Here is an 18,317-nt window from a genome sequence, read left to right on the forward strand (position 1 = left end):
ACGGGCCCGGCGCCGGAACTGCTCGCGTGGCACAAGCACCGTGTCCAAGAAAGGGTGCTTGTGTTCGTCGTTTTTCGCTCGAATTTTCTTCTTAAAGCGCTCAGCTGTCTGCACCTCAAAATAATGCTCAACAGGAAGCCCGTGGGAGCCCCCCCCCCCGGCGGGAGTCGGTCATGAGCCCCGCGGGCGAGGGGCAGGGCTCACTCCCCAGCGGACCGCGCCGTCAGCCAGCCGACCGCTGTCTCGGAGCCGCGCGTGGACGAGGGGGACGTTCGCCCGGCACTTCCCGCCTGCAGTCTCCCCGCAGAGAACGCTCTGGAAGCGCCAGACCGCCTGCTGCCACGGGGGCGGGGGTTGATGAGCTGTTCTTGGACGTCCGCCCTGGAGAGCTCGCACCGCGCGTTCTTAGCCCACGGCGCGGCTGTCTGCAAAAGCGTCCTGTAGCTTCTCTCGTGTGACCGGCATCGTGTACTACGGGGCAAGACATTTGGGGGTTTTCACTCCTGAAAAGGGTTCTTAAAATATCAAGAAATTCATTTGAATTCTAAAGACTAAACGTCACTTCTTACTACACGCTTTAAAAAATGTGTCCCTGAAAACCATGTTGATGCAGGAGGACGTGCCCCACCCCCAACGGCAGTCATCTCTGCTGGGGGCAGGGACCCCGCCGCACTGTCTAAGGGAAGGTGATGGCAATACCCACTATCCTCGGGTTGAGAATAAACTCAGCTGCTATCCGGTGTCCTAAGATACTGAAAGACAGCCGCGTGACCCTGAGCATCTTCCTGAGGACTCAGCAGGAGGAGCCTTCAACCTGCAGAAAGTGATGACATGGCGGAAAGGGGGTGGGATGTCTCGGGTTTGTCTCTTCTTGCCATCTTAGCAAAGAATGAAAGGTTTCCCTCTTAGTCCTAACCACTCCCTCCCCTCCAACACAAATCAAAGGCTGCTTTGCACGTGCTCTCTGAGCTCCCTGATTCTGCTTCAGAGGGGGTGGGCTGGAGCCTAGAGGGAAGGAGCCAGCTAAGCGTGTGAGAGACGCCCTGGCACCTGAACCAGATGGGAAGCAGGCTGGATGCCCATCGCAGACGTGGGGCTGGGGCTGGATGTCAGGAGTGCTGGGAGGGTGTCTGGGTGGACAGCAGGTCCTAGACAAATGGGGGGGCTGGAGCGGTGTGCAGGGGAGAAGGGAAGTGCTTGACAACAGCTGGCCCCCACCCAGCCTCCTTAGGCTGAGCAAGCTGCGGGGCTCCGGAGGACCCCCAAACCGATGGGAGGCTGAGCCCCTCTCCAGCTGGGGCAAGTGAAGGTGCACAAACATAAAAGCAAAGAAATAAAATGCTTCCCACTTCGCACTGTGGAAGAATTCAGACAGTCCAAGTCAGGATCATGGTTCACTACAGAACTGCTTTAATTTGGAAATGTTCAAAAAAATAAGGTAATGAAATAGTCTGGCCATTTGGGTAACCAGTGCTACAAACTCCACACATCAGATGAGCACAGGTCAAGTCAGAGGAAACAAACCACACGCGTATACACAAAATCAGAAAGGTTAAAGACTCTGAAATTCACAAGTAAAAGCCCTTTAACAATACAAAATCCAACCAAACACCAGTATGCTTTTCCAAGGTCAAGTGAAAAGTGAATTCCAAGTCTATTTATAAACCTAAAATCTTATAGCACCACTGGCTTTTGTTCCAGCATTTCTCAAACTTGCATAGGAGTTTTTAGAAGGTGAAGTGGGCCTAAGGCTTGAGAATTTACTTTCTTTGACTGGATGGGGCCCGAAAACAACTTAATCCCGAGAGTGAGGAAGCGCAGTGAGGAGCTGGAGTTCGCTGTCAGGGCCCTCCCCGGGGGCACAAGGCCCCGCAGGGCTCCAGAGCCCAGGCCACTTCCCTGGTACACCTGCTTTCTGTCTCCAGGCTCACACCGGACAGAGCTCCGCTTTCTGAAGAAAGAAGACATTTTATCAGGTGTTAACACAAGATCCTAAGACACTTGCTTCTCTCTGGTAGAATTCCTAGGAACAGAAGACACCAGCGGGACCCCTGAGAACCCCCTGCACGGGTGCGGCATCCCCAGCCCCTGCGGAGGTGCTGCAGGGGGTCCCCGCCTGAGGCCGCCAACGCCAGTGTGGTCACAAGGAGAAGCAGCCGCCCTGCGCTGCTGCCGCCCAGCTCTGTACCAGGAGCCTCATGGGAAGAGCCAGGGTCCCTGGGTCCCCCCCAGAGCACCCCACTCGCCATCTGCAGCCTTACCCTCCCCTTCAGCTGGCTCAGGCCACCGCCGGCTGCCCTCAAACCCTCTGCCCCCCGCTCCCAGCCCCTCCTGTGGGTGCCACCTTGTCAGGGGCTCCCCTGGGTGCTCTCCCACCTTCAAAGGCCCCAGTGGTGTTCAGAGGCCTCTGGAACAGAATCAAGCCCCATTTGTTCCACAGGGGACAAGCCAGCTACAGGTCCTGACAATTCTGCCCAGGACAGCATGGAGGAGGGAGCCTCCTCCTCCCCAGACCCAGGGAGGCAGCCTGGGGAACCTCCTTGCCTTCTTGGCACACAGGTCATGCCTCTCACCTGGCTTGTTGACGCGACACACCTCATCCCAGGTGTAGTTAGCAAGATTCACAGGCTGTGTCACCCAGGGGTCTGCCACTAGCTTCTCCAGGGTAGTGCGCTGCTCGGGGACAGGCTGCAGCAGCCCAGACATGAGTTCCATGAGATCTGGAGGCAGAAAGACCCACCTGGGCATGTGGCCAGAGGACCGATGGTGGGTCCGGGCTGGGTTCGAGTGGAACGGGTCTCAAAACTGCGGGTAATGGGTCTGCCCGCCGTGAGCACCTCTGACGGGGCAAGAAGTGGCCCGGGACCTCCGTCTGACGAGAACCTGGGGTTCTGGGTTCTGGGGTTCAGGACCCACCCTGCTCACGTAACCTACATGTGGAGCTTCCAGAGCTCAGCCTGCTCTCGGGACTCTGGCCACGCACAGCCTCGAGTGACACGGGGTTCACGTGATAGGAGCGGAGGGAGGTGGCCGCAGGCAAGCCCTGCATCATCCCCCCAGAAGGAAGCACAGACTCTGACAAGAGCCCCAGCCTCAGGTCTAGATTTGGGTCCCATTTCCTGTAACAATGTGGGTGTCTCCTCAACAAGGCTGCTCTGAGCCTCACACCCCAGAGGAGGTCTGAGAATCTAGTGAGAGGACCCGTGGAATGGCTCTGTGGGCGAACCGCACACTAGAAGCAGCATGGTTCACGGGAACCCAGAACCTTAGCAAGGCTCTAAAAATGCTCTTCTAGGCCACTACAGACCAAACTGTGTCCACACCTCCCCCACCCCTAGGGTGAAGCCCTAACCCCCAGTGGCCCCTGGGAGGTGAGCAGGGTCACATGAGGTCGTGAAGGTAAGGCCCCATGATTAGTGCCCTTGTAAGAAGAGAAACCAGGGCACCTGGGTGGCTCAGTTGGTGAAGCGTCTGCCTTCAGCTCAGGTTATGATCCCAGGGTCCTGGGATCGAGCCCATGTTGGGCTCCCTGCTCAGTGAGGAGCCTGCTTCTCCCTCTGCCTACTGCTCCCCCCACTTGCGCTCACGTGCTTTCTCTCGCTCTCTCTCAAATAAATTAAAAAGTAAATAAAATCTTTTAAAAAATTATCTTGAGGGTTTAGTTACATTCAGGTTACCCTTCTGTTAAAATCAGTGTCTGACAAATGGAAAGAAAGCAATGAGGCTGTCAGCACGGCCAGAGTTGCTGTGCTCGAGGCGGGGACCAGGCGCCCTCACCTTCTGACACCAGGTACGGGGGGTGGATCATGGCCTCCATGGTCTCCTCCAGCTCGCAGAAGGGGTTCTCCTCAAAGATCAGTGTGTACAGCGTGACCCCCAGCGACCACATCTCCAGCTCCGGCCCCTTGTACCTGCAAGGGGGAGGTGGTGGCAGCATTCGGGGCCTGCTGGGGCTTGACCCACCCCACACGCGGCCCTTGACAGTGGCCCCCAGTGCGTCCTGCGGCCCTCCTCGACTACGCCCTCCACTCCAGCACCTCTGCCCCAGCCAGCCATGCTCCAGCCACACGCCCGGGGTGGGGGGCGGGGGGGCAAGACTTCATGTCCAGGCAGCTAAGAGATGCCCACCACCATCTAAGAGGGTGTGTGAGAGCAGAGTGCCTCCTGATGGGGGGCCTCCTGGAGGAGGTGGATAGAAGGCAGAGCAGACAGAGTGGAGGCTCCAGTCCACACAGGAGCAGAAGGAGGGTCAAGGCGACAGCAGCGACCTAGAGAGGGTGAAGGAGGAGGTGGAAGGGTCCAGGCTGGGCCAACCGGGCAGTAGGCTGGGGGCCAGGGGATGGCGGTGCCCCGTTGCCATGTTTTGTCGTTGGAAGGACAGACCTCACCCAGCTTCCATTCATCAGACCCTGTGAGATGCCAGCGCTCTGCCAGGCATTTTACATGTCCAACCCGAAACCCCACAGCTGGCCTGAGAAACCGCACCCTTTACACAGAAGGCCTGGAGCTGTGGCCGAGCTGTCCCTGGAGCCGCTGGTCACTCAGCTCTGGCCCAGACAGCAAAGACAGGAAGCTGCAGCTTCGCCAGACCACGGAGTCAGACAACGTGGCCGAGAGACACTGGTGAGCAATGAAAGGGTCCAGGACATCAGGAGGCAGAAGACCAGGATGGGAGGGCCCTGGGCACTGGGAGGGGTCAGGAGGACAGACGTCAGGGAAGTGCGGGACGACAGACTGCACAAGCCAGGGTGAGAAAACCCCATTCAACACTTTTTGTTTTCGTGTTGTTTTAGAAAGACAGATTTCAAGAACGCTAGAGAGTAAACAGAAAAGTCCGAGGAAGTACAACATGATAGCACACTGTTTCTGTAAAGCACCAAACAGAAACACTTTAGGCTTGTGGCCACGTGACCTCTGTCGCCACAGCGACACTCTGCCACGGCAGCACTAAAGCAGCCACAGATGCCACATAAGCCAACAAACAAGGCTGTGTTTCAATAACACTTTATTTATAAAGTCCAGTGGGGGGCCGGGTTTGGTCAAGGGCCACAGTCTGCTGTCTCCTGGAGTAGAAGGACACAAAAACAACGAAGGAGGAAGCAGAGTTCTGAGCGGGGGTCTAGAATCAGCCCAGAAACCCACTGGCGCAGTGAGATGGGGGCTAGGGGGAGCAGGATGGACCAAGGAGCTCAGAGGAGGGCGCCTGCAGGCCAAAGAGGAGGGAGCAGGAACGGTGCAGGGAGGGGCTCCAGGAGAAGGTAGGGACACCTTGGGCAAGGCCAGAGGTCCCTCAGCAGCACTGAGGTACACCATCGCCCTGCACTCACCTGTGGGTGCTTCCCAGCAGGGGTACAGGAGGTGGGGTGGGGGGCAGACGAGCCACAGAGCACATGTCAGGGTCCCCTGGACAGGACATGCAGCCCCCTCCAACTCCAGTGGCCACCACAGGACGAGACAGCAGCCAACAGCACGCTGGGGGCACCAGGGTGATCAAACTGCATCTTCAAAGAAACTCCAAGGCCCTTCCTGGACGACCCCCACTCAATATTTCATACTGTCTCAGCGCTGCCCAGGACCCCTGCAGGCCACAGGCTCCGGGGCAGGGACACACCGTCCCCCCCGGCAGGAACAGGAGGCCCGGCCAGGCCCCGAGCCGACACGGGTCCTCTGCACCAGTGCCTTCTCTGCTGGATGTCGCGCAGGCCAGCCTGGCCCCCTGTGGCTGGCATTGACTATCATGCTTCTCATCACAATGACTAAACCCAAGTGAAGAGAAACCCTCGCCACCTACTTGAAGGGTCTCAGGTTTGGGACTCTTAGCTTGATCTCTCGTCTTGTTCTCAACCTCTAATTACATAAAACTCCAAACACACAGAGAAGTTGAGGATGTAACACGACAAAGCACGGCGGCCACGGCCCACCTTCCCTAACCCACCTCGCTTTGCCTGACGGCCCACCTGGGAACAAGACATAGGTCATCACTCTACAGCCCTGTCACAAAGAGGCACAAGCGGAAACCATTTTCCCACCTAAACCACTAGCGGCCCCGGGGTCCCGACGGAGGACGCGAGGTCAGGCCGCGGCGCCGTACGTACGGGTTTCCCATGAGGACTTCGGGTGCACAGTACTCGATCGTCCCACAGAACGTGTGAAACAGCCTGCCCTTCTCCAAGTAGGCGGCGGAGCCGAAGTCGATCAGCTTGATGGTGAAGTCCTCCGCAATCACGATGTTCTCGTCCTTGATGTCCCGGTGAATGATGCTCTTCGAGCGCAGGTACCCCACCGCCGACACCAGCTGCAATCAGGGGCCACAGGGACTTTTTAAGAAAGCAGTTCAAGTAAAACACACGTTTAAAATAAGGACCAACTTGAAAGCAAGACAAAACAACCAAGAAAAAACACCTCTTGTCTAATTCCTAATGAACTATGGCCGGACAGAACCCTGGACACTGCAGACCCAAAATCCAGCTCAGCGGGGGTGACACAAGTCCAGGCGGGGTGCTCGGGGTGGCCGGCCAGCTACACCCGCCGGCAGCAGCCCCAGTATGGGATTTTTCTTTAAAATTTCATCATTCTCATCATTAGGGAGAGATACTCAGCACATTGTTAAGTATACGACACACTACCGTTGGCTGTGAAACAGGACTTCGTCTGGTGTAACTGACGCTTCGTGCCCTCTCGCTAACACCCCACTTGTCCACCAGCACAAATACGTGATTCTCAGGTGCTCTCTGTGCGCTACGGACAAGGCCTCCCAGCAGACAGTCACTCACCGCTCAACACACAGCGTGACAATCTCGGGAGGAAGGGCAGACCGACCACAAGCAGAAGCTACAAAGACACGTGGTGGGCACTTTAATGAGCGTGGCTTGGGCGCGAAATGGGAGGCGGCCCTAGAGAAAGACTGAGTGCGACACCTGCGGCTCACACGCAAGGACAGTGCCTCGACCAGAGTTCACGCCGCAGTTAGGGTCAGAGCTGAGAGCAGAGGCCACGTCTCCAAACCGCCACCTCAGGGCTCTAGCAGCTTCTCAGAGCACAGCCCCGGGCATCAGCCACACCGGCCCCAATGTGCGCGGGACTCTCATCCATGTGCACATAAAGCAATTCCCCTGGAGATGGGCGCAACGGTGTCCACTCTGGAGGGAACAGTGACTGCGGTGAGCTGTCTGCCCCGATCCGGAGAAGCCTACACCACACTTCTGATGACAGCGACGAACAGAAGGAAGCTCTCGGTGAGGTTTAAGGAAGATCAGTAAAATTTCTGACTGCATTCACAATTTGGACAGCAATTACACCAATCAACATAGTGTCTTCATGGACGGAGTCATCGTGGTTACAGACGATTTTATATTTACAAAGGAATACCCTTGAATCAGAGGCTACAGTTACGGGGGGTCAACTGTGCCCAATTCATTAACTTACAACTAGTACCTAAATACATATTTATATGCACGTGCATGCAAACATATGCTGATCTATACGCAGTTCCACACAGCCACGCTTGCGCACAGATGCACACGTGTGCACACTCACACTCACAGGTGTGTGCACGTGCATACACACATGTGCACGCGTGTGTGCCAGGCCCGCTGGGAACGGAAAGCCTGTATTCATCTGAACAGGGAACGTTTCGTGGAGGGTTACTAATCGGCAGCAGATTCATTACAAAGGTCTGAAGAGAACCTGGGCCCAGGCAGCAAAGCCTGTCCTCCCGCAGCCCGTCCACTGCCCTCGCTGCACAGGAGAGCTGGTCTGTGAGGGCCTGAGGCGCGGGAGCCGAGCCCCGGTCGCCGGCACCCGGCACCGTTCACAGACACACTGGCGTGTGATGGCATTTTCTATAAGCCTGTGAACCCCTACTTACACAAAATAGCTCTTACGTACGTAAATCCACAGAGGGCCGTAGACACTCCTGCAAAATTATACAGTATGGGACGCTGTCGTTACAGATCGATGGCCCCGGAATTAACAACTGAGATACAGCAGCATACGGTCTGCTTGCCGTGCACATTTCAGAAACAAATGTTTGCCATGCGTTACAGTAGATGGGTGTATAATCTGGCAACACGGTAAGAGCGAGAGAGGGGACGGTCCGAGCAGAACCACGATGCCTGGAACTTACAGGCAGGTGCCTGAGAGACCTAATATCAGAAATCCAATAACTTCTGGGAACTTATAGCTCTGAGTAAGAAATGTCAACTTATGGAAACTGGCATTAGACATCAAGTCCTCACCAGGAAACAAATGGTGAGCAAATCTGGGAACAGTTCATATCCCCTCTCCAGGTATTTCTCCATTGTCTCCAGGGAGCTAGGAATAGCCTAGGATGAAACCACCACCTTCTCCTAAAACTCAAAACAGGAACGACTGTCTCCTCTCCACCCCACCCCAACCTCTCCGCCTCCCAGGATGCCTTTCGATTTTGCTGATCACTCTCCCACTCCAACAATGGACAAGATCAACACATAAAGAGACATGAAAGAGACCAAAATAAATACTGTGAGACGAGACTGCCAGAATCTCAATCTGCACTGATGACTTCAGTTAGCTGGACAGCCACCATCTATTGAGTACTTACCGTGTGCAGGACACCATGCCACACACAGTACCTCAGAGGCTCCTCTGATTTAACCCCAACAGCCTCCCCTTGTCAGTCCTGTAATGACCCCTGTGCCCAGATTAGCAATGGTTTCCTGCTGGGAGACGAGGGCTCAGATCAGATGCACAGGCCTCAAAGCCTCACCTGACAGCTTTGTTGGCTAAGTTTTGCAACTGGTGTGGATACTGTATGAATAGAAATAAACTTCAGTCATTAAACATACTTCCCTCATCAGTCCAGGATGGTATCTGGCCTCCCACGTGTATCTTAATATATATCTTACTCCATAAAATCCAAAATCTGAAGGCTAGATCCTAGCTCACAGAGAGAAGTCAGTGTGAACCATGCATGTCTGCAGCCTCGGGCCCCATGTCCCAGCCCACAATGCCCCCCAGCATGGCTCTGGCTGGCTCACTTGTCGGAAGATGTAACTCGCCAGGGGCTCATCAAGGCTGGGATGGCGGTCAATGAATGCAAAGAGGTCCAGGCCAGAGCCGTGCTTCTCCATCACGAGCTGAAAGAATGCTTGGTTTTCAAATACACCCAACACCTAGAAAAAGACAAAGTCAGGTCTGGGCCTGCTGACATACCTTCAGAACAACATATTCAACAACTTTTCACGTGAGTGACGTCAGGGCACCACTAAACGGGAAATGGCACTCCACCTTGATGATATTGGCGTGGTCCACCCTGGACAGAATTGCAATCTCTAAAGTAACTTTTCCAAGTTTGGGATCCTCAATCCAACAGTCCTCCAAAACCTTCTCCTTCTTAATAAACTTCACCACCACCTATGAGGAAGACAGAGGGGAGACATAACTGCCAGGGTGCCCCTGGCATCCCGTCGAACATGGCGCCCGCTGCTGACTCAGCAGACACAACCCCCACGTGTGCCTGCCCTGAACCCCAGGGCCGGGAGAGAAGAACCCCAGGACTGCCCCCACCCCCAAACACAGCACGAGGAACAGAGAGGTGCAGTGGCAGCTGGCTGAGGAGGTGGAAGAAGGGCACGGCGGACGGGCCACGAACTGGGCCAGAGACCTTGGAGCAGGTGCTCCCCATCAACCGTGTCACCCCCATTTCACAACCGAGGACTGGTGCCCTGACAGAGCGAATGAAAGAGGAGGCCTGGGAACTGGAAAACACAGACCAAAGCCGTCACCCCCATCGGCTGGGAGCTAAGGGGAGCCCAGCCAGACCGACGGACACAGGCCACACAAGAGAAATGCATCGCTGCCTGGGACGACGGGGAGTGTCACAGGGCGGAGACGCCGTGCATCAGGGAGATGAGCACGGTAAGTCACTCAGCAGAGCACTTGCTGTTGTGGACAGCCGGGCACGTGGCCAAGGGGCACATGGTGAGCAGGGCCTGCAGGCCAGGTCTGCCCATGCTTCAGCTGGAGACCCCACAAGATGACCCACGAGCCCCGTCTGATGAGCACATCGTCTGTGGGGGGACGGCCAACACGCGGCGCACACTGTGGATCGGGCGAGCAGGGAAGTGGGGCCCGCCGGAGGGGCAGGGGGCAGTGGGAGGGGAGCACGCACGGGCAGGAGACCCTGCAGGCAGCACGGGGGTGGCAGCGCGGTCGGCCGGCGCAGAGGCAAGAGGGGCAGGGAGCAGCGTCGGCAGCACCCAGTCAGGCCTCACAGTGACCACGAGAAAAAGGTGACGGCTTAGCACCAGCCATCAGCAACAACAAGTGCTCAAATCCTGAAGATCGTGTGAAGAGACGGCCCCGTGATTCCACAGGCCAGAGGAGACACGTGAGGGAAGGCAAGAGGATGAGGGAAGCAAGGCCGAGATCCTGGCACCCAGGAGCACGGCCTGGTGGTGAGACGCAGAGGCTGCAGCTGGAGGCAGAGTGCCCGCAGCCCGTCCCACTGCAGGGTTCAAGGAGGCGAGAAGGAAGGCTGCTGCCATGTGCTCCAACACACCTACAGGGGGCTTCCGGGGGAAAGTACAGAGCAAGAAAGAAGGAAAAGGATTAACAGAACAAAAGAATAAATTCTCTTAAGGTAAAGAAAGCTTTAAATATTCAGGTCAAAGTCTTACCAAGCATCAAGCAAGAATAAAGAACACACGCACACAGAAATACATCCCGGGGAAATCTCTGAAGTCCAAAGATTAAAAGAATTCAGAAAGAAAAACCATCAGGTTGCTCTTCAAAAGCACGCTAGAGGACACAGAGCCGGGCTCATGCGCTCGGAGAGAAAGCGCGCAGGTCGCCACTAACACGTGGGGGAAGCAAACCAGTCAGAACACGTGTAAGGACACGACATGCGACACCCACACGTCCATCAGTAACCAGTATTCCAGCAAACGAAAACTAGACACAAGAAAGAGAAGAAACCAGATATGGAAATACTGCAGATTTCAGAAACAACGGGCAAGACTCTCTCACCGAAAACCACAAAATATGCTGAGAGAAACGTCAAGATCTAACTAAGCACTTGGAAAGACACCCAGGTCGTGGGTCACCAGAGCCACTTTGTGAACATGGCAGTGTCACTAACTGCCCTGCGGACGGAGACTCCACAACCACGCTCGTCCCCCAATGGTGGCCTCCCCCTCACGGGGCCATGCTCTAACGGGCTGCCTTCCGGAATCATCTGTGGGCCTGGTAACACTGAAGTTGGCATCTCTGTGCTCTGAGACGCAAAAAGATTCATGTGTTTCCTTTTGAACGAAGAGAAGAGACGAGCCCCCAGGCTGCTTCTTCCTCTAGGTCTGGCGGTCTACAGAAACCCCGTAGCCGTCGGGTTCCTGACTCAACCGAGAACGAGACCCACCTCACAGAGATTAGACACAGCAACAGAACCTTAAGAATTAAACCTCTATAAACCCGTGACAGCAGGAACAGCCTGGCCACGGCCTCCGGAAGGCGCCCACTGTGGGCTCAGAAGACGCACCCTGGAGGTGCCCGGTTCAGTAACAGCCCAACCACCCACGGTCAACCCAAAACACCAGAAATATAGCCAAACTGACTTGCAGAAAGTACAAATGTTTGATGAATAAAGCAGACAATTCTTTGACAAGTCTAGCAAAGACAAGAGAGGGTGGACACAAGAATTCGGGCAGCCGAGGGAACACAAACCACCACAGACGAGCGCCGTATGACTGACACACAGCACGCCGCCGACTCTGCGGGCCTCCTGCGACTTCGACATGAAAAGAAAGGAAGAAAACCGATGCACAAAACAGAAATGAAAAAAAAATCCCAAGTAAAAATATTAGCAAACCAAATTCAGCAGTGCATTAACAGAATATTATAACCAAGGGTTTGGTTCTACGGATATAAGTTGATTGGTGTTATTCGTTATATTAATAAAGGAAACGAGACTATGATCATCTCAACAGATGCTAAAAACACATCTGATAGAACTCAACACTCATTCCTCCAGAAAAATTTCAGTGAGCTGAAAATAAAATGAAATACCCCAGCAGAAGGTCTCCATCGAGAACAGAATGGGGGCGCCTGGGGGGGCTCAGTCAGGGGAGCATCTGCCTTCGGCTCAGATCATGATCCCAGGGTCCTGGGATCGAGTCCCGCATCAGGCTCCCCACTCAGCAGGGAATCTGCTTCTCCACTTCCTCTGTCCCCCCTCCCTGCTTGTGCTCTCTCTCTCTCCGCCCCCCTTTCAAATAAATAAATAAAATCTTTAATAAAAAAAAAGAACAGGGGCGCCTGGGTGGCACAGCAGTTAAGCATCTGCCTTCGGCTCAGGGTGTGATCCCGGCGTTATGGGATCGAGCCCCACATCAGGCTCTTCTGCTATGAACCTGCTTCTTCCTCTCCCACTCCCCCTGCTTGTGTTCTCTCTCTCGCTGGCTGTCTCTATCTCTGTCGAATAAATACATAAAATCTTAAAAAAAAAAAAAAAAAAAAAAGAACAGAAAGGAGCTGCAGTGACTGACAGTGACTGGCAGGAGAGCTGTTAGCACCCCTGCTCCTGAACACAGCCCTGCGGGTCCCAGAGGCCGGCAGGCTACAGACCACAGAGAAGGAGAGACGGAGCTGGCTTCCCCGCAGGAGAACAGCCACTCACCTAGGACATCAAAGGACCGACTGAAAACATGTTAGAGCCGAGAAGAGTGGCACAGGCATGTGACGTGTTAATGCCGACACACAGCTGGTAAAGGCCAGCAGTAAGTGGTTAGACCCCTCAGGGGCCGAAAGACCCACATGTGCACGGCCCCCCGGAACTCAGCAGGCAGCACGGGGACACCTGGATAGTGTCACGGTATTTGCAGGGACAAGCAGGACTGTCACCACGTTGATTCCCTCAAATCACAAAATGCTTGATTACAAATACAATCCCAACAGGACTTGGGAGGAGGGCAGCGAGGTCTCAACCTGCCAGTCATCCCCCAACATCAGCCTCTGAGTGAAAGGACATGGTGTGAAGCCCAGCGTGCCCCTGAAGTGGCGAGCAGGACGGCCAGCCCAGACAGCTCTCCAGGGCCAGTCCCCCATGCGGGCTGCACCGTGTGCTCTGTGCTACATGGAGGACTCCTCTGTCACGGCAATCGCGGAGTTTAGATGCAAAGGCACTGAGGCCACGGCTGCATCTGGGTGGGGCCCCAACTACTGAACACGGCCCGAGAGCCACAGTACCTCCTTGTTGGCTTCCTTGTCCACTGCAGTCCAGACGAAGCCAAAGGCCCCACTGCCCAGTGGGCTCAGCGTGCTGTACTTGTGGGAGTATGCACCCTCGCAGGCCGCCAGCCCCTCCAGCTCCACAGCCTTGGGGGGCTCCTCAAACCAGGGTTTGCTTCTGAGCATCTGTGGATGAAATGCAAGGACTGAAAGGCCACACATGACCAAAGGAAAAAAGGGGACAGCAAGCAGACTCATGTCATTGGTCCCCCGTCCCGTACCGCACACCACTGCACCCCGCTCCTCCCATGCCCTGGGGGCTGGGCTGAGAAGTGCTCTCCATGTCTGCCCAAACTGGCACACACACCGAGACCCTACCCTGCTCGTGGGGCAGACTCAGGTTTAAAATCCCACGTGTGGCTTCAGACTTACCCACAAGACCAGCAGGCAGGGTGAAAAAGCCTCAGACGGACCCCCCTCCCATCCCAGAGGAAGCAGAAAGGAAGAGCGAAAGGCCAGGCAGGACCCCTTCCCACACCACGAGTGGGGTACAAGGCAAGAGCTGAGTGCAGAGCCACACCTCCCCCACGCTGGATCCAGAAAGCTCGCGCATGGAGTGGCTGGAGCTGGGCAGGCTGGCCAGAAGCAGGCGGGTCCGCGTGGCCGAGTCCTGGTGGCTGTGCAGCAGGTCTTTCACGAGCCAGCAGCAGAACAGGGTCGCGGAGCCCTGGAGCTCCACCCGCTTCACCTCAAACTGCACACCTGGAGCGGGAGGTGAGGTCAGCACGATGGCGTCACGGCGGAGGAGGCACATTCCCCAGAGCGCGCACACGCGGACGGGGGGAAAAGCCTGGAAACCTGCATTCAGCGCCACCCCCAACCCCGCTCTGTTCCTGCCCCGGCTGCCAGGAACGCGCGCGGCCTCGACCACGACCACAAACACGGACGCCCGTACAAGGCACACTTTCACACGCCCACAGGCGTGCGTTTGCACAGCCTCCAAGGTATGAGCCAAATAAGTGGGGTTATCCATTGGGGGCATTTACAGGTGACGGTCTGTTCTTTTTGTTGGCATTTTCTAGTATTTCTACAGATAACATATATTACTTGCATAACTTTTTAAAGTTTGGGGGAAAGCCTCAGTAACCAACACCCCGAAATCAGTAGTAAGGACACAACTGGCTAACGTGACATGGATCTGGTAAGAAGTGAAGAAAATACAGAGAAAAGAACCACAAAGATAATCAACTCCAAGGGGCAAGTGAAGGGGCCTGATCCTGACGCCCCTTCTGGAGCAGAATGCACCCGACAGCACAGCAGCCTGAACCCCAGCAGCACACGAGGGGCTGCCCCGGTGACCACAGTGCTTGCAGTGGCCTCCAAGGAGGGACACAGGGGCAGCTGGGACCTCAGGCTGCACTCTTCCTAGGCACGGGCACTTATAACCCTAATTTTCAAGAGATGACCTATCACTACAGAGCCCTAACATCCCTGCCAAAACTATTCGGGGAGGGGGCAGGGGTGGCAGCCCCATCAAACCAGGACAAGGAAGGCCCTGCACCCGGCCACGCCGTGCTCTGGCGGCAGCCTCCCAGGGGGCTCCAGGGCACAGTCGCCAGGCACATACTCAGCTGCGCTCCGTCCCGGTGGTAGCAGCTGCCGGCGTAGGTCCCCTCCTGGATCTCCTGCTGCACGCGGACGGGCCCAGGTGTCACCGGGCTGTCCCCTCTCACAGGCGTGGAGGTGACCTGGAAACTCAGCCTGGGCTCCTCTGATGGGCACACATCTACGGGGCCGGCCCCTGACGTGGGAAGGACGCAGGCTGGGCTCTCTCCGCCACTCACTTCATAGTGTTCTGAGGCCACCAGACCCGTCTCGGAGGGCTCTGCTTGATCGGGCCCCAGACGGCTCTCATGAAACTGCTGGGCCTCCCCAAGATCAAAGTAAGTGCCGGTCAGGAGCAACAGTTCTCGGTCATCTAGAACATCTGATCTCCGCCCGTGCAGACCACTCATATCTACATCAGAGCCGGCCAGCGAAGCAGACGGTGTCCCCACAAGCTCGGACGCGGTGCAGGAACAGCTGGAAGAAGTTCGATCTGTCCGTTCATTGAAAAAGAGTTCCTTGAGGTTCCAGGAAAATGAATTCCCATCAGCCTCCTGGGCCTGCACGGGGTCCAGGACACCAGGGAGGTCTGTGGCCAGAGCGTAGTAGGCTGAGGAGCTGCCCGCACGGCGGCACCGGCCTCTGCTTCCCGGGTCGCACAAGGACACAGAGGCAGAGCCTTGGGGATGTTCCGCTGGGGCCAGCTCGGTGTAAGAGCCACCCCGGGGTCCCACGAGGCTCAACTTGGACAGTTGCTCCTTAATTAAGCAGGTCTGTAGCTCCTCTCGGTCATTCTCCACCGCCACCCACGGCTCATCCAGGGTAGGCATCGAGAACGGGAGCTGCACTGTCCCGGGGGGGCTTCCTGACTGCATGCTCTGCTCACCCCCGTATCCAGGACAGGGCATCAGGGGGCCCTCCCCTGCCGGCTGGCCTGTGGCATGGGGCTTGGGCTTGATGGAGTCAGCCCGACGGTTTGAATTGCGGGCATTACTCAAGCTTGTCCACTCCTGATACAGGCCGCACATTTCAGCGTGCCTGCTCCTGTCCTCAGATCCTTCACAGGAAGCAGACATCCGTGTGTCCACTGGGTCAGACCCACTTCCTCCCACGAGGTCCTGTCTGAGGCTCTCTGGGGCTGCAGGTTCCTCCTTCTCCAAGAGAGTACTCAGTTGGTCCTCGGGTGATGACCATTGCTGGGCTGGCGGGCTTCCCTCTGGGATGTCTGGCTGGTCCTCGGGTGATGACCATTCCTGGGCTGGCGGGCTTCCCTCTGGAATGTCTGGCTGGTCCTCGGGTGATGACCATTCCTGGGCTGGCGGGCTTCCCTCCGGGATGTCTGGCTGGTCCTCGGGTGATGACCATTCCTGGGCTGGCGGGCTTCCCTCCGGGATGTCTCGCTGGTCCTCGGATGATGACCATTCCTGGGCTGGGGTGCTTCCCTCTGGGATGTCTGGCTGGTCCTCAGGTGATGACCATTCCTGGGCTGGGGGGATTCCCTCCGGGATGTCTCGTTGGTCCTCGGGTGATGACCATTCCTGGGCTGGGGGGCTTCCCTCTGGGATGTCTGGCTGGTCCTCGGGTGATGACCATTCCTGGGCTGGGGGGCTTCCCTCTGGAATGTCTCGCTGGTCCTTGGGTGATGACCATTCCTGGGCTGGCGGGCTTCCCTCTGGGATGTCTGGCTGGTCCTCGGGTGATGACCATTCCTGGGCTGGGGGGCTTCCTTCTGGGATGTCTCGCTGGTCCTCGGGTGATGACCATTCCTGGGCTGGGGGGCTTCCCTCTGGGATGTCTTGCTGGTCCTCGGGTGATGACCATTCCTGGGCTGGGGGGCTTCCTTCTGGGATGCTGTCTACCCTGAGAATTATAACATGGATGATGTAGTTACTTATGGGCCACAGAAGAATCAAAAGGAGAGGTCACATGGATCCCCCTCTATTAGAGACAAGTACAAAGCATTTAACACCATAAACTATGACCAATTCACAGATAAATCGTCATTTAGCAATGATCTAGCACAGCTGGATAGCACCGAGCACCCAGGACCATGTGCTCAGGGCTTTGGTCAGCATTCTCATTTCACAGTGAGTGGGTCTCCCTGACACCTGTGCAGCCGGCCTCGGCCTACCCACAAGGTGACTGGGGGAGTACGGAAGAAGAGATCATGTGTTCTGTGCACCATGCAATGGTGACATGTGACTGGCTACAAATGCCATCAGAGGTCACAGCCGATGGGAAGAGGCCAGCACAAGAAGAAGAAGGGGCCACGAGGGCAAGGTCTCATGGGGGGTGGGGGCTAACTGGTTCCTAAGAGCTGGGACACAAGCCTACAAGCGTGCTTAGCATGGAGGCCACTGAGGGAGAGGCCACCTCAGAGCCGAAGGGCAATCGCAGAGCGCAGGCCCCCAGGTGGAGACTCCCTCCCCTGCAGCGGGCCTGGCCGCAGTGGCCCCACACAACAGAGGCGGCTGAGCTCCTGCCTGGGGTCAGCCCCAGGCCTGATGCCAGCCCCGAGACCAACAGAGAGTGGCTGTGCCCAGCCTCGCTGGGGGCGGAGGTACTGGTGACCAGAGGTTTGTGAAGAGGCACGTGGGAGAAGGACCCGACACACGGGCAGGCTCAATGCATGCAGAGGACGGAGCTGTGAGCTGGGCCCTGAGCGGTAGCAGCGGTTTTCTGGAGAAACTGAGGGGTGCGACAAGGGCATGTAGAGGTCAGGCAAAAATCATCTATGTCTCTCACTATACCTCTCTAACTCCATCCATTCACCCCACGCCACGCCAGCAAATGACCAGCCCTGTACCAGCCCCCAGGGGACAACACGTCCTCTGCATGGTGGGAAGATGAGGCAGAAAGCTCTCACTCCCCTTTCTAAGCAGTACAGCCACCCCCTCAGAGGTGGGCACGTGGGGTCAGGCCCCAGGGCAGGGTAAGACAATGCCTTCAATGTGGGCGTGTGGGGTCAGGCCAAGGGCGACACTGCCCCCGCATCCCATTCCCACATCTCCCCAGCAGCTAGGTGTCGCAGTGTCACTAAATTCTGGCCACGGTAAAGAGAAGAAGCGATAAGTAGGCTTCTGGGAAAGACTTTGAGTACACGGGAGGGTCCTCTCCTCCCACCTCCTCCCTTCTACTCAACTGCCCAAGCAGAGGCGCCATGGGGACCTGAGACCCCCACCAGCTTGTCTCAGGGGCGCTTCACTCAAGGTCACAACACCTGACCTACAGTCTAACAATCCATTTGGCTTCATTACCAACTGGCTACAAACAGTAAGGCTCGTGGGAGAACCGGGGAAGAACCAGGAGCCAGCACTACCCCAGTCCCCTAGACACAAGACACTCCCTACGTCCTGCTTCTGACCTGCCTTCCCACCTCCCGGTCTCACTAGGTTTACTGAGGCAGCTCACCTGCTGCTAAAGAACGCGTCTCAGAGATGAGCCTTCCAGTCTTCTGCGATGTCAGCTGAGTGAGTGATGAGTAAGTGAGTGAGTGAGAGAGTGAATGA

General features: G+C 56.4%; 1 protein-coding gene across 5 annotated transcripts in view; it reads right to left on the reverse strand.

The window, feature by feature from the left end:
* Positions 1–1,387: 1,387 nt before the first annotated feature.
* PASK (PAS domain containing serine/threonine kinase) overlaps positions 1,388–18,317 on the reverse strand; it is a 38,365-nt gene continuing 21,435 nt past the window's right edge. For 3 of the 5 annotated variants that reach the window (XM_045795869.2, XM_045795871.2, XM_045795873.2), the window contains 8 exons: positions 14,831–16,668; positions 13,784–13,965; positions 13,222–13,389; positions 9,268–9,393; positions 9,018–9,152; positions 6,096–6,295; positions 3,778–3,911; positions 1,388–2,720 (listed from right to left, as the gene is read on the reverse strand). In XM_045795869.2, coding sequence (XP_045651825.2) covers positions 2,419–2,720; positions 3,778–3,911; positions 6,096–6,295; positions 9,018–9,152; positions 9,268–9,393; positions 13,222–13,389; positions 13,784–13,965; positions 14,831–16,668 — 3,085 coding nt within the window. In that variant the 3' untranslated portion in view covers positions 1,388–2,418. Of the gene's footprint in view, positions 2,721–3,777; positions 3,912–5,327; positions 6,296–9,017; positions 9,153–9,267; positions 9,394–13,221; positions 13,390–13,783; positions 13,966–14,830; positions 16,669–18,317 lie in introns of those variants that run through there. The other 2 variants (XM_045795870.2, XR_015725909.1) reach the window with 2 other exon arrangements.

The sequence above is a fragment of the Ursus americanus genome, chromosome 1 (assembly GCF_024610735.1).
Source record: "Ursus americanus isolate L20-20 chromosome 1, mUrsAme1.1.p, whole genome shotgun sequence".
Taxonomy (NCBI): domain Eukaryota; kingdom Metazoa; phylum Chordata; class Mammalia; order Carnivora; family Ursidae; genus Ursus; species Ursus americanus.